At 58.1% G+C, this 14082-nt stretch overlaps 7 protein-coding genes across 7 annotated transcripts; 3 read left to right on the forward strand and 4 right to left on the reverse strand.

Annotated features, from left to right (window-relative positions):
• Positions 1-108: 108 nt before the first annotated feature.
• On the reverse strand, positions 109-1761 carry FA10DRAFT_164285 (hypothetical protein). Its single transcript, XM_025518181.1, has 5 exons — positions 1254-1761; positions 1049-1198; positions 800-990; positions 453-744; positions 109-378 (listed from the first exon to the last, which is right to left on the reverse strand). Exons 1-5 carry the CDS (start codon positions 1693-1695, stop codon positions 197-199), a joined length of 1257 nt encoding a protein of 418 aa, XP_025375679.1. The 5' UTR covers positions 1696-1761; the 3' UTR covers positions 109-196.
• A 20-nt stretch (positions 1762-1781) lies between these two features.
• On the forward strand, positions 1782-3977 carry FA10DRAFT_280997 (hypothetical protein). Its single transcript, XM_025523659.1, has 2 exons — positions 1782-2188; positions 2264-3977. Exons 1-2 carry the CDS (start codon positions 1818-1820, stop codon positions 3924-3926), a joined length of 2034 nt encoding a protein of 677 aa, XP_025375680.1. The 5' UTR covers positions 1782-1817; the 3' UTR covers positions 3927-3977.
• FA10DRAFT_268676 (PDT-domain-containing protein) lies at positions 3973-5969 on the reverse strand. Its single transcript, XM_025522424.1, has 3 exons — positions 5108-5969; positions 4796-5000; positions 3973-4723 (listed from the first exon to the last, which is right to left on the reverse strand). Exons 1-3 carry the CDS (start codon positions 5840-5842, stop codon positions 4089-4091), a joined length of 1575 nt encoding a protein of 524 aa, XP_025375681.1. The 5' UTR covers positions 5843-5969; the 3' UTR covers positions 3973-4088.
• A 97-nt stretch (positions 5970-6066) lies between these two features.
• FA10DRAFT_164281 (PLP-dependent transferase) lies at positions 6067-8029 on the forward strand. The gene is made up of 4 exons (XM_025518180.1): positions 6067-6502; positions 6573-7061; positions 7128-7205; positions 7265-8029. Exons 1-4 carry the CDS (start codon positions 6254-6256, stop codon positions 7802-7804), a joined length of 1356 nt encoding a protein of 451 aa, XP_025375682.1. The 5' UTR covers positions 6067-6253; the 3' UTR covers positions 7805-8029.
• On the reverse strand, positions 7940-9159 carry FA10DRAFT_276016 (tRNAHis guanylyltransferase). Its single transcript, XM_025523300.1, has 3 exons — positions 9020-9159; positions 8591-8943; positions 7940-8526 (listed from the first exon to the last, which is right to left on the reverse strand). Exons 1-3 carry the CDS (start codon positions 9121-9123, stop codon positions 8024-8026), a joined length of 960 nt encoding a protein of 319 aa, XP_025375683.1. The 5' UTR covers positions 9124-9159; the 3' UTR covers positions 7940-8023.
• A 139-nt stretch (positions 9160-9298) lies between these two features.
• On the forward strand, positions 9299-10601 carry FA10DRAFT_303447 (hypothetical protein; the record flags this gene model as incomplete). Its single annotated transcript, XM_025525242.1, has 3 exons — positions 9299-9403; positions 9473-10267; positions 10331-10601. The coding sequence occupies exons 1-3, from the start codon at positions 9360-9362 to the stop codon at positions 10599-10601; spliced, it is 1110 nt and encodes a 369-aa protein (XP_025375684.1). The 5' UTR covers positions 9299-9359.
• An 18-nt stretch (positions 10602-10619) lies between these two features.
• FA10DRAFT_254704 (hypothetical protein) lies at positions 10620-13921 on the reverse strand. Its single transcript, XM_025519740.1, has one exon. The coding sequence runs from the start codon at positions 13725-13727 to the stop codon at positions 10692-10694; it is 3036 nt and encodes a 1011-aa protein (XP_025375685.1). The 5' UTR covers positions 13728-13921; the 3' UTR covers positions 10620-10691.
• Positions 13922-14082: the final 161 nt, after the last annotated feature.

A 14082-nucleotide genomic window follows, 5' to 3' on the forward strand; every position in this document is an offset into this window, starting at 1 on the left:
TGGTTGAGAACGTTGTTCGTTTGTCTTCTTATCTCCTCGCAGCACGCACCCGTCATTTGAATCTTTCACACGGGCGCCACGGCTGACTTAGTAGCGATGGCGAAGCTTCGAACAGTTTTTTAATCTTCACAAGCTGGCTAGCGCGCAGAAGGTTTTCCCTTCGCCTTAGGGTCGACGGCGTCTTATCGTGCTTGCGCTACACTATCTCATTAAAGAGGCAGGCCTGGTTGCCAATGCTCACAAACGAGCCTGCAGTATGCCCCTCCACTCCTTTTTGGTCTCTTGCCGAGTTCGATACGGGCCCACGCAGAGCTGTGCGTCCGAAAATGTCGTAGACGTTGAGCGGTCTCTCTTTTGGCAGCATAGGGCCTAAGACGTCTGCAGGTAGAGACCAACGGAGTCAGCAGGTCTGTCTACGGAGATAGGAGGGGCCATCTTCAGCTGATACGGACACGCACCAGTGACATCAGGCTTGCGGCTGTGGTCTAGAGGAACGCTGCCAGCCACCATATGAACCATGGCACCCTTCTCTTTGCCCTTATTCTCATCCGCGCTTGGCCTGCGACGACCCAAAAGTAGAATCTCGTACGGCTTGCGCCCGGCTCTGTTCTGCAAAGGGACAACGAGCTGGCCTCCTCCCTCGGCAGCATCGCCCGACGTGACCTTGACCCAGACGAGCTGCCCCAGATGTTGGAGCTTCCACGCATCGAAGAGCTTCTCGAGGACAAAGGCTTGTACCTTGGCCTGTGTGTGTCCATATCAGCGTCATCGTTCGAACCAGCAGGAGCATCAGCCTCACATGGTTTGTCACCCAGCATCCCACCAGAGTGTCTTGCCCGATGAGCGTTTCCACCGCTGGTACCATCTTCCAGAGGTCGTAGAGATCATCAACGGTTCTGTACGCTTCCCTCTTCCCCTGCTGCAGCCTCGAGGCCGACATGTTTGGGTACGGTGGATCAACGAGGACGAGCGAGGCTGGATGTTGACGCGCTGAAGGTACTTCAGTTGGCAAGATATTCTCCTCGCTTCTTCGACACCGCGACCTCACCATGCTCGACTACACCAATCCAACCCTCGGGCAGCTGCAGTTGAGACCGGAGGAGATTGGTGATGAGAAACCCAGAGCGAGGAGCCAGTGTGACCCGGTCGACATCGTATTCTTGCTCGCTATTGTTGAAGACGAACTTGTGGATCATGCCTGCAAGCTTCCGTTCAGCTTCCTTGACTTGACGTTGAGAAGAGTATAGCCGCACCTGTCTCATCATGTGACTGAGCCGCCTCGAGATCGGCCCAGGGCGTTGTCTCTGACCCAATCTTGTCTTGGCGTACATGCACCTTGTCCATTGATCTCGCTGTGAGCCACGGTCCTTTCCATGCTCTGCACAGCTCTGCATGAGCCGTATCGACCATTTTGTCGACATTGATTCCAAAGCGTTGCTCTGGTTTCATACGTTTTCTCGCGGGCGTATTTGCGCTGTCGCCATTGCTGTCGCCTTCACCGTCATGGTTGTTCCCTCCCGCGTCCCAAGGCTTGCGAATTGGTTCAGAGGACAGAGATACGCGCGGCAACGCATCAATGAGACTTGCGAGCGCATCTATGACGTGGATTTCTACCTCCGTATGCCCTTCCACCTCAGTCGATCCGGAAAAGAGCAGGTTGCCTCGCCTCGGCCGGTCATCTTCATCATCGCCCATCGAGGCGGAGTGCGACAGTGACGCACACGTGAAGGATCCCTTTCTTTTTTGTGAGCCCTCCACGAAGAAAATTTAAGATTTGCCTTTCGCGACAAGCAACCACGAGAAGAGAGGAAGAGACGATGACGGACCTCGCACCTGACCCAGATGCGCCGTCTGCGCCTGCACCGGCTGTTGTGGTAGGTGCAGTCGATGAGGATGAGGGGCTTAAGCCGGGAAAGGGAAGCAAGGCGGGTCCTTCAGCGGGCGGCGGCGGCGTCGAGGGAGGTGACGACGAGGATTCGGGTGACGAGGCTGCGCCCGACTACCGACTGATTGCCTCATTGGCTCGCAAGGGCGCGTCCAGCGGAGCAGGGGCCAACGCACCGATGAGCATCCCAAAGAGAGGCGAAAAGGACTTCGAGCCGACTGGGTTCGTGGCGCAGAGCCGCGCTCTCGAGGCGAGTAGGAGCGCAATGTTCGACGTCATCAGCACCGAGAGGAAGACGGGGAGGTGAGTGGTCTGCGGTCGACTTGTGCAGTGTATTTCTGCAGAATCGAGCTGATTAAGTTAAGAGAATGCTCGTAGCAAGAGCATCTCCGTCGCTACTTGGGAGCCATTGCTGAAACGAGCGATCGTGCATACGGCCAGGGGCACAGTACTCAACGCCATGGGCGTCAGCCATCGTGTCTTTGTTTTGGAGGATGGGCGTGACGAGGATCTGGCGCAACTGACAAGCAGCAATGGCGAGACTTCGAAGCGTGCGGGCGTTACAAAGCAAGATACATTTTACCCAAAGACGAGGGTGCGGCTGGAACTGTTCCCCGAAGAGGCTCTCTACCTCATCGAACGCGGTGCCCTCGAATGCCGTATCAGAATCGATGGGAAGACAGCAGATGTCGTGCAGGAGCAGAGCACCAGCGATGATGACGAGACAGATTCCAAGGACACCCAGTGGATACCCATGACGGTGCAGCAGGCATTCGCAACCATGTTGGACACCGATGGCAACACTCGACAACGCTACCAGCTCTACGCCTACCTCAAGCGGCTCGGCTACTTTGTGCAGCGCGTGCAGATCGTCGATGAGCTTCGAAGGGTCGCTGCGGATGCTCGACGGAAGAAGCGAGACTCTCAAGAGCAGGATGCAGAAGAGGAGGAAGAGCTGGCCGCGAAGGGCATTCTTATTGACAAGAAGCACCCCTTGCGACTCGTGACCATCTTCGACCTCTTGTTCTATCCTCTACGTCGCATCTTCCAGGCAAGCTATCACGGCGTACAGAGCATATCGGCATGGCTCCTCGCCCTTCTGCAGTGGCTCCGTAGCCGAGTATACAGCGTCCTAATGACAAACAAGAGCAGTAATAATCTCGGCGAAAAGAGGACACAGGCTCCAACAAGTCGCGGTCTTCTGGGCATCACAGGAGGACGATGGGACAGCTATGACGCCGTATTTGACCGTCTCCGAATCGTTCCAAGTGGCCATGACCGACCTTTCCACGGTGACGAGCCCACCAGAAAGGCAGACAAACAAAAGCTCGAGGCGCCAGAGATCTGTTTCTACGCTTGGAGACCTGCAACGCACTATAAACGCACCGATCCTCCACTGCCAGAATTCCGCATTGCAGTGATGGATGCGCAAAAGACTTCGCTGCTGAGCGGGAGGGGTTTCGGAGAGCTGTATGCGCAGCTGCCACCGCTGCCGAGCCAGAACCGAGGGACTGGCCATGAAGGAGAGGAAGAGGAAGAGGACGAAGAGGAGGACGAAGAAGAGAAGAAGAGGGCAGCGATGCAAAAGAAGCGAAACGACGAGAGCTACGGGCGAGGTGCCGTCAAGAAGATGGCGGCAGCGGCAGAAGCAAAGAGGAAAAAGGCGATTGCAGAGAGGAGCACAGCGGCGCCAGCTTCGGCAGAAGAGCCGACAAAGAGTGCTAGTGCCGACCCTGGAATGCTCGCTGCTGCGCGGAAAGCTCTCCGAGTAAGGCTCTTCCGACTCCTTCGTCTCCTCACGACCATCTTCTCCCTTCTCCCACCTGGCGCTCGCCCAGTGGCCTCGTCTTACCGGAGACTCGGCTACGGCGCTGGAAGACGTCCAGGCGGCGGACCTCGCTCTCCCAACGTCTTTCCGCCTCTCAAGGCCGGCCGGAGAAATGTCATTGTGGCCGTCAATGACTGTGGGACCACGAGCCTGCTGCGATTTGGCGAGAGCGAGTTTCACCGATGGAAGCTGGCCGGCTCCACCACCTCATAAACCTGTACTATAGCCCTCTCACAATGCAACAACAATGTATCTTTTCGGTCGCTTTTGTGCGCCGGATTTGACATGATATTGTGATCTAGCAGATGAAGATGTTGCGGTGATTATACTGTACACATTATCGACCTGCCTTCTACGGACGAAGGATCGGTCGTTCTAGGAACTCTGCCAGACGCCCAGCCGTCTGACTTTCTCGCCAGATGGGAGTGGATCCGAAGTGCGATAGGCGATGTCCAGGGCACTCGAGATCGAGTCCCACCCGTCGTCGCTGTTATAAGCTCCTTGTGAGCCATCATCGCCTCCTTCTTCGCCGCCTCCTTGGCGCAGGTGAGAGCCCTCTTCATCCTCCCTACGCAAGACGTTTCTCGCCTCCATTTCGACAAGGTAAACACATGGCCAGCTCGACCCTTCTCCACGCTGTCTCCCGTCGTTCATCGACAGCCCCCCATCTTTTTCATCCTCTTCTCTGACTTTGGGCACGACACGATCGATTTTGCGTGCCCAAGCCGTTGCCCTCGAGTTTTTTTCTTGCGGTTGCTGCTGCTTTGTCCTGTCCCTGCAATGATAAAGCCAGTCCTGCAGGAAGCCGCCTCCGTCGACAGCCAGAGTTGTCTCGATGCGTACAATGGCTCGAACGGTCTTCCTCGGCACGTTTCCTGCGTCATTGCCCTGTGGCGGAGACTTGCTTGACGAAGGCGGTGGCTTCGAACGGGGCAGGACTGTGAGTGTGCTGCTGACATCAGCTTCTAGGCCGTCAGTCGCCTCGATAAGGAGGAAGCGTGTCGTGTTGTCTGTAATTTCTCATTCCCGGTCAGTCCGATCTGCACATGCGCCTTTGATGATGAAGAGAGAGAGTCACATACCGGAGCGGTCCTGGATCGCGCGACGAGCAATAGACAGGCCATAGATCTCGTCCCGGGCACACACCTCTGAGGCGATGCAAGCCTCAAAAGTGGCCGCTCCACCGCCACTTCCGATCCGTACGGCACCATCGCCGGTAGAATCGACGGCGACTCTCGCGGCCTGAGGTAGATAGGCGTCTAGGAAACGCCGACATTGTCCGAGCGCCTTTGGTGGGTGAGATTTTTTTTGGGAGTTTTTCCGACTGGTCGTCAGCGCCCTCCTGTTCCATCACACGGTGCAAGGGGATCGTCTGTCTGCGCCTTATCACTCACCTGACCGTGGCTGTACACCTTGCGAATCTGAGTTAGATCCTCGAGGCGCAGTTGCCCGTCTGTCTCGTGTGGGAAGTCGCTACTCGGTGGGGACCTAAGGGCGCCGTGCGTAGCGCGCGAGACGAGGAGGCAGTGCGAGACCGGCAAGAGAATGTCGCCGATGACGGAGAGGCTGCTGGAGGTGGACGGAGCTGCAAGGATGTCGTAGGTATCCACGACTGGGCCATAGGTGCTGTTTTCGTACGGCAGAAGCGCCAGGCTTCTCGTCGTCGTCGTCGCCCTCCTCGCGGCGTAGTATCCCTCCTGCTTCTCCCGCTCCTGTTTCTCCCGCTCCTGCTTCTCCCGCTCCTGTTTCTCCCGCTCCTGCTTCTCCCGCTCCTGCTCCGGCTCCTGCTTCTCCACCCGGTTGGCCTCCAGCCTACGGTCATCGTTGAGGGCAGCCTGAAACGCGGCCTCAATTGTCGGCGCTGGGAACAAAAGAGGGGCGACGACATCGTCCCCGTCGCTCGATGGCTCGCCGTTTCGTCTCCGTCGGACAATGCGCGGTGCGATGATCAGGGCGGCCTGGTGCGAATAGGTCCCTGGTGGTCCCAAGTAGTGGAGCCGTGCCTTGACCTTTGGCTCATCAGATACTGGTCTTGTACCTGTGTGACTTGCCGCCACCGCCATCGGCTCCGACTTTGTTGCTGCTGTTGCTGCTGCTGCTGCGGCCTCCTCCGCCGCCGCCGCCGCCATTGCAGACTGAGCGTTTTTTCCCTCTCGCGGCAGCATCGCGTTGAGTGCGTTGTTTGAGCGATCAAAGATACCCGAAAAACGACGCGCGCGCGCACGGACGGGATGTGTGCGGTCTTAAATTCGGAGAAGAAGATACAACCAAGGTCAGCCACGCCAAGGCACGAAAACAGACTGAATCACACGAGAAGGGGGGAAAAAAGAAAAAAGAGGGAGGGACACGGGAAAAGGAAACCTGGAAGAAGGTGGGTGGGTGAACATTTGGACTGCTGCTGCGCTACTACTACGGTGTCCAAGGTCCGTCGGTCACATTGTTGGGCCGCAAGATGTCCTGAATAAATCCGCCCTGTGTGCCGCCAACCTTCGCCACCAAAGCTCCGCGATCTGACCCCCCCCCCCTTCGCAACCACCACGATGCTCGAGAAGCAACTGCAGGCGAGCCTGGACAGGCGGCAGCAGAGGGGCACCCTGCGAAGGCTCACGACTTTCCAGACGCGAGGCCCGACCGCACTGTCCGACTTTTCGTCGAATGACTACTTGAGCCTCGCTCGGCATGTGGGCGTGCGAGGGGCATTCACCAAGCGCATGGAGAGCCTCGATGAACCATTGCTTGGCAGCACAGGAAGCCGGCTTCTGGACGGCAATTCTCCAGAACACGAAGGGGTCAGTCATCCTTTGCCCTCTTGTGTTCTTCTTCCATGTTGCTCACCAGCTCCAACGATTCTGTCTACAGCTCGAGCGGAGGCTGGCCGCCCACATGGGTGCATCGACGGCGTTGCTCTTCAACTCGGGCTACGATGCCAACAGCTCGCTCCTTGCCGTGCTGCCTCAGCCCGACGACTGGATCATCTACGACGAGCTCGTCCACGCTAGCGTCCACGACGGCATGCGAGCGAGCCGCACCAGAAAAGAGAGGCGCATCTCGCTGCCCCACAACGACATGGACCACCTTCGCCACCTCCTTGCGAGCGGGGCCATCAGCATCGAGTCCGAGGACGTCAACGTCTTCGTGGCCGTCGAGTCCGTTTACTCGATGGACGGTGACCTCTGCCCGCTGCAGGACCTCGTCGACGTCGTCGATGCGCACTTGAATCGTTCGCAGAGATGCGTCATTGTGGATGAGGCCCATGGCGTGGGCATGTACGGCCGTCAGGGCGCTGGGCTCTGCAACGAGCTGGACATCTCGCAGCGTATTGATGTGCGGCTGGCGACTTTCGGCAAGGTGAGTATATTCTCTCTCTCCTTACGCCTTCTGTTCAAGGCTCACTGAGACCGTCTCTGCCATTAGGCCATCGGGACTTCCGGAGCGGCCGTTCTTTGCTCGCACATCGTGCGCCAATTCCTTATCAACTATGCACGCCCGCTCGTGAGTTGTCCCTTTCCCTGCATGCTACTCACCCTATCCTGACTTTCGTGGGTCTGCAGGTCTTCTCCACTGCTCTGCCCTATCCCATTTTACATGCTGTGCATGCCGCCCTCGACATTCTAGAAGTACCGCGGAGCAGAGAGGAGCTCGTCGACAGGACGTTTGACAACACTCAGCGCCTCCTCAACGGCTTCGAGGCTCTCGCTGCGCAGCGTGATTCGACCTACCATGTGCAGCTTCCTGTCGACATTGTCAATGCGCAAGCGGTTCGACGCAGAGCAACCAACCATGTGCCGCGTCCTTCGCCCATTGTGCCCCTGCTGACGCCCCGCGCAAGGGAGCTGGCGGCCCACCTCGTCGAGCATGGCTTTCTCGTCCGTCCAATCTGTTACCCAACGGTGCCAAAAGGCAAGGAGCGCGTCCGCATCTGCGTCCACGCCCACAATTCAGCCGCGGAGGTCCAAGGGCTGGTCGATTGCGTGGCGAAATGGCTCTGGCTCGCTTCTCCGACCACGGAACAACCTCGGTCTTTGCCTCGACAAAGTGAGCACTCTTCGATGGCCGCTGCCTCTGCTTCGCCGCTCCGCACCAAGCTGTAGAGTAAAGATGAGAGGAGAGTGGAAATCCTCGTCTTGACTAAGTCGTGATTTAGCATCACCACCATGTACAACAATACATTAAGGCTCGATCATCCCTCCTCTTCACCCCAACTTCTCATGAGAAGGGATCTTAAAGTACAAATAACCACTACTATAGCACACTCGAAATCAGAAACACATCTAATAGCAAACTACTGTTCCCCTTGCCCTGCCTCTGGCTCATCTCTCGAGGGCTCTCAGGCCGAGTCCTTGGTAGCTGGATACCCGCCTCGGGTCCTGCCATGCCTCGGTGCCTTCTGAATGCGCGCCGTGCTGTGCTGCCTTCTCGACTCTTCGCCCAGGTTGTTCTGATGGCGCCGTCCAAAACTCCTTGCCGATGATATCTACATGCAGCGTTCGAAGCTCGGGCGCCCCTCTGCTTCTGTTGCCCTTCTCCTTCTCCTGGCTTTTCATCGGCCCTTCTCCCGCACCGGCGGCGGCGTCCTCTTCCGCATCTGCCTCTTCCTCTGGTGTACTCTCACCCCAGACAATCGTCGTGCCCTTGCGAAACATGGGCTCGAGCTTGTCGTAATTGATGCCGAAGCGGCTAAATAGAATCTCGTTCTTTTCCGAAGACACCGTTCCCTTGAGTGTCTCGTGGGCCCTCCGTTCCCCGAGCCCATCTGCATTGTCGGCATGGACGAGCGCCCAGAAGGTTGTATTATAGAGATTGTTGATGTGTGCTGGATGTTCGGGCCAAGTCAGCTACTGTACTAGAGGGAAAGCGCTACAAGAAGAAGGACTCACTATCGGCCTGTCTCCATGCAAAGTAGTCTCGTATCTCTTTTGCGGTCGGGTATGCCACAAGTCTGCCATCAAATGTCGGCGGATACTTCAGCTCCTCCTGCTTGCCCATAATCTCGGACCAGCAAAAGACGTAGGCAGACGTAAAGAGCGACACGATCTGCGTGAGGATCTTGCTGGCCCGGCGCTTGTACAGGCTGCAGCTCCGACGGAGCAGGAAGCTGTACTCGTCCGACTCGCCAAAGGCCAGCACGACGTCGGGCTTGAGTGCTTGCACGACGTGGCGCGCAGCCTCGTTCATGAGCTCCAGTGCACGGCCGTCGTTTGGCTTGGCAAAGTCGTGCGCATCGGAGAAGCTGTGAAGCCCCCATCCCAGTCAGCTCGCCGTGGATGGCTTCCGATGGAGCTCAGAGATTCGGAACGCGCTCTCACCGATGAAATCCTTTGCCATCGATGCGCACCACCATGTACACATTGGGCAGCACTGGATCTGGCAGCTCAAAGTTGCGCACGTAGGCGAACTGCGACCCTGCCATGACTTCCACAACTTGGCAAAAGGGTCCGCGACGATGATCTCTCTTCCTCACTTTTTTTCTGTTCTTCGATGCCTTTTCAATATTTTTCCTCCTCGAGCTCTATTTCGACGCCGTGTCCGACTTCCGAGGTCCTCTCCACATAAAGCGCGCCAACTTATTAGACGCAGCTTAGCTCGCTCTATCCCTCACCTCGCCTTCCTGCAACAGACGCCAGAGTGGCGTGAGCGAATCGTCAGATGTGCTGCATTCTGCTCACCCTCTCGCACCCGGATTTCTCCCTGTGAGCGCTTCTGAATATCGAATTTAGCGCGAGAAGAGCCGCTGAGACAGAGTCCTTTCCTCCTCCCAGCGTGCTCGCGAGCAACCGCGACGAAGTCGTCGCGCGGCCCACCAAGCCCTCTGCCTGGCACTCGTTTGACACCTCGATCTCAACATCGGAGGAGCAGGGCCTTGTGCTAAGCGGCGTCGACTTCTCGCCCAACGGCGGCGGCACGTGGCTTGGTATCACTCGGTCTGGCCGGCTAGCCGCGCTGACGAATATCTCGTATGATGCGCAGTACGAAGTTCCGTCGTCGTACAAGAGCCGCGGCGCGCTGCTCCGTCGATGGCTCCTCTTGCCCGAATCAGAGGGTAATGCGGCCACGGAGAAATTTGTCAAAGAGGTCGAGAATGATGCAGACCAATACCCGGGGTTCAACCTCTTCTATGGGACAACGACAATGAAGACGGTGGCTGAAGAAGGCAATGGCCATAGCAGAGCAGCCACATCGCTGCACCACGCCTGCAACCGCGACTCGACCGGCTCAAGAGGCTTCACGGTCGAGGATCTCTCGCGCGACTCTACGTCTAGCATCGCGCTGGCCTGTCCACCGCCGGGCGATGGCGAGGGTGACGGCACGGATGGGAAGCCCGTGTCGAAGTCCTGCGGATTCAGCAACGAGTCGGGTGGTAAATCGCCCATGTGGGAAAAGGTTCGTCTGGGAAAGAAGCTGCTTGACGAGGCGTTGGAGAGATTCGACGAGGCAGAGCGGGGTGCAGCGACCAACGGTGATCGCAAGTCGGACGGAAAAGGAGTAATGGACGAGGAGGAGCGGCTAAGGCGGCAAGAAGAGATCCTGGCAGAGGATCTCTTTACAATCTTGAGGTGGGTCTTTTGCGCATCTCAGAGTACATTGTCACCCTGTTCATTCAATCTTCCACACGGCAGGACACCGTCGGACCCGCTCCCTGAGACGAATGAAGACCGAAAGAAGTCAATCCTGATCCCGCCACTCGATCTGGGCAGAGGAAGCTTCTTTGCGACGCGGACCTCGACGGTGCTGATCGTTCGTCGGAATGGGCGAGGTGGAGAGAACCCGCTAGCGAGGTGGTGGGAGAGGGATGTGTACCAGCAGCACGACAACGAGGACATGCCATCATGTTTGCCTTCTGAAGAGGCCAAAAAGACGCAGCGGTACTACGACTGGAAACTTCAATGAGAATATCAATTCCAATGTGTGCTAATGCAATCGATGTGCAATATGGGTCGTTATACAAGTACAGTTTTGATGTAGTGCTAGACTTGTGTGTTATGTTATGTTCCGCTCGTTTGTTGTTCCTGCCTGCACCACCAGCAGGCAGGTCTGGATGCCACTGGCGAGGCATCCCTCGGCCGCAGCACCCAGCGTCTTGCCGACGCTCCTCAGCTCTGCGAGGGCATCGTGGCTCAGCACGGCGCTCCTCTTCTGCACCACGGCTTCGACCTTGCTGCGAAAGTTGCGCGGCCTCTGCCCGATCTTGCCCCGCCCCACCAGGACCATGTCGCCGCAGCGTTCGTCGAGGAGACCAAGGCAAAAAGAGAGCACTGCCTCGACATCCGTAATATCAGTGGACGAAGCAGGAGGCTGGAGACTGACAGACGTCACATTCCCGACCTGCCGCACTTTCGTCTCTGCCTCTGCCTCCTTGTCGGAGTTACCCTCATGAGCCTGTCCTTGTACGTCGTCCTCGTCCGACTGCCACTGTCCAAAGAGAAAGCGGGCATCTACGTGGTCGGCTTCTGCCTGATGGATCGTCTTGAGGTTGACTGTCGTCTGGTTCTCTTCTTCGTTCTTCCCATCGTCCTGTCTCTCCTCTCCAATGGCGCGATGACCCCCAGCCAGTATCGTCTGCATCTCCTCCTCGTTGTCGGATCTGCTGGCGACCGAGACTATGATGGCCTCGACGCGAGAGGAGCGCGATGCCATGCGCTCGCACAGCTCCACGGCAGCCCGATCGTCCTTGCCTCCAAAGAACGGCACCACGATCCTGCTCTTCCGCAGCCGCCCCCGAGAGAGCTTCACGCCGCCAAGTCTCCACAGATCCTCCTCGACTCGTCGCCGCTGCGCTAGGCTGACGACAGGCGCTCCACTGTTGCCGCCATGGGCGTCAAGCAGCCTCGCATCGACGACGACGCCGACCGTCTGCTCCTTGAGACGGCCCATGAGCGTACGCGGAATCGAATTGGCGCCCGTCTTCAGCCTTGCGTACCGCGTCGCCTCCTGCTCGTCGTCATAGCCGGCCTCTTGGCCTGCGCCAAGCCCAGCGTCGACGAAGCCCGCAGCGACGGCCGCGCTCTGGAGCCACGAGGTGCCGTGCGACACGACGACTGCGCTCTCCCAGGCGACGAGCACCATGGCCTTGCCGAGCTCGCTTGCGCCTCCCGCTCGCAACGCTCTGTCAGCAGCCTTGCTCGAGTGCAGGCGACCTTCGGCCCGAGCTAAGCTCTTGCGGAGTGCCGAAATCATCGACTCGTCGTTCGACACGCTGATGACGTCCTGGGGTAGATTTCCCCCGGCGCTTTGCACGTCGAGACTGCCCGTGCGAAGATGGCCGGTGGAAAGGGACCGGGAGTCGACGACATTGTTGAGCGCAGCCGTTGTCTTGAGCGCGGCTAGCACCTCGTCGCTCTGGCCCAAGTCGTGTGAAAAGAGGAGGCGCATGATATTGGCCGTCGAATGCTCCGTCGTCGGGAGAAGCCTGAGAAAGTCGACTGCGATGCGCGCAGCTTCGTCTGTGTTGCCGCTCTCATCCGGCGAACGAAACCCACCGCTGACGAGGCCGATGAACGACATCAGTCCCTGGACGCTCGGATTGGCCGAGGTAACGGCGGCCACGATGGCGAAGTGATCCTTCAGCTCCAGGGCTCCTCGCTTCTCTCCTCCCTCCCCGTCGTCGGCCACATTCGATCGCTCGACTTCTCGTCCCTCCTCGCGTGGTTGACGAGCCTTTTCTTCTGCGAGAGGGCGATAGATGGCCGTGGCCAAGGGTCGTACGGTGAGCGTGGAGAAGATAAAGGTGATGAAGAGCATGGCATAGACCTGCTTGTTGAGGACACCAATCTCGAGGCCGGCATTGAGGATAATGAGCTCGATGATGCTCTTGCTCTGCATCAGCGCTGCGACGAAGCTCGACTCGCGCCAGGAGAAGCCGGCAACTTTAGCAGAAAGCGTCGTGCTGGCAAATTTGCTGATGAAGACAACGAAAAAGATGAGAAAGATCTGGCCCCAGACGAGACCGGTGTTGAGCAGCTTGAAGTTTGCGTTGAGGCCCGACGTGACAAAGTAGAGGGGTAGCAGCGTGCCGATGACGAGCGTCTCGATGGACTCGGTGACGCGCACGGCAAAGTTGTGATGCGGCAGGGCGATGCCAAAGAGGAGCGAGCCTAGGATGGGGTGGAGACTGCACGCCTCGGTGATCCAGGCCGAGATGAGAGCGCCGAGGAGCGTGAGCGCGAGCAGGTGCTCTGGCACGCGCTGGTGCTGCTGCATCTTGTCGCCGCCACCGCCGCCGGTGCCGTACAGGTCGAAGCCCGATCGGAGAATGAGGCGAAACATGATGGGTCTCACGACAAACCACTGGACGAGCGCCAGGGCGAGGGCGACGAGGAGCTGGTAGAGGGCATTGATCTTTTCTCCGCCGCTTCCCAGGCTGCTTCCCAGGGCCAGGAGAAGGTAGCCGATGAGGTCATTGAGCGCGCCCGCGGCGATCGTAACGCTGCCCAGGACAGTGTTGAGCAGCCTCAGCTCCGACAGGACGCGTGAGAGGACCGAAAGAGAGGTGACGGCCATGACGGTGGCGACAAAGAGCATAAACGTTGTGAATTCGACCGTCTTTGCCGTGCTGTGCTCGTACACGAACATGGCCAGCCCGACCGAGACCGCAAAGGGGACAGCCATGCCAGGTAACGCGATGAGGGCGACCTGGCGCGCGTACTTTTTGATCAGGTCCGTGTCCGTCTCAAGACCGACGAGGAGGATGAAGAAGACGAGGCCGATGTTGCTCGTGAGTGTGAGGAGGGGCAGCGACTGCGAGGGCACAATCTTCTCGGTGAAGCCAGGAATGTTTCCAAACACCGTGGGGCCCAGGCATACGCCAGCGAGGAGCTCGCCCGCGACCTTTGGTTGACCGAGGCGCTGGAAGGCGAGGCCAAGGATATAGCACAGGGCAAGGATGATCATGACTTGAGCCAGGAAGAGGGCGAGGCCGTTAGACGAGTCCCACACGTTGACCGACTCGTATGTCAGTGGGTCGACATGGGACAGCCACCCGTGTGGGGGCTCAGACACGGCTTCCACTGCCGCCATCTGGGGCGACTTGACGAAGAAAGAAAAGAAAGAAAGGTATAGCTACAGATAGAATGTGTGCCGGTGGAATGGTGGAGTGTGGTTTCCCGCCGTCACAGAGGTCTGCGTCATGCGTGTCGTCAACGTCGTTATGAAGTCAAGCGCATCCCACCCAGTCTTGGTTGATGCAACTGGTTATGGGTTGTCTCTGCTTGGTGGGGTAGTGATTCAAGGAGAAAGGGGATGAGAGAGGCGCCCCTTGTTTTAGCTTCGCGCTAAGGCAAAACGGGATAAATTTGGCACGTCGATCTCATCTCCTTTCCCCACTCTAGGCGAAGTCACGAACGACCGCGATGTTCCCTGGTGCCCTGGAGCT

The sequence above is a fragment of the Acaromyces ingoldii genome (assembly GCF_003144295.1).
Source record: "Acaromyces ingoldii strain MCA 4198 unplaced genomic scaffold FA10scaffold_5, whole genome shotgun sequence".
NCBI lineage: Eukaryota > Fungi > Basidiomycota > Exobasidiomycetes > Exobasidiales > Cryptobasidiaceae > Acaromyces > Acaromyces ingoldii.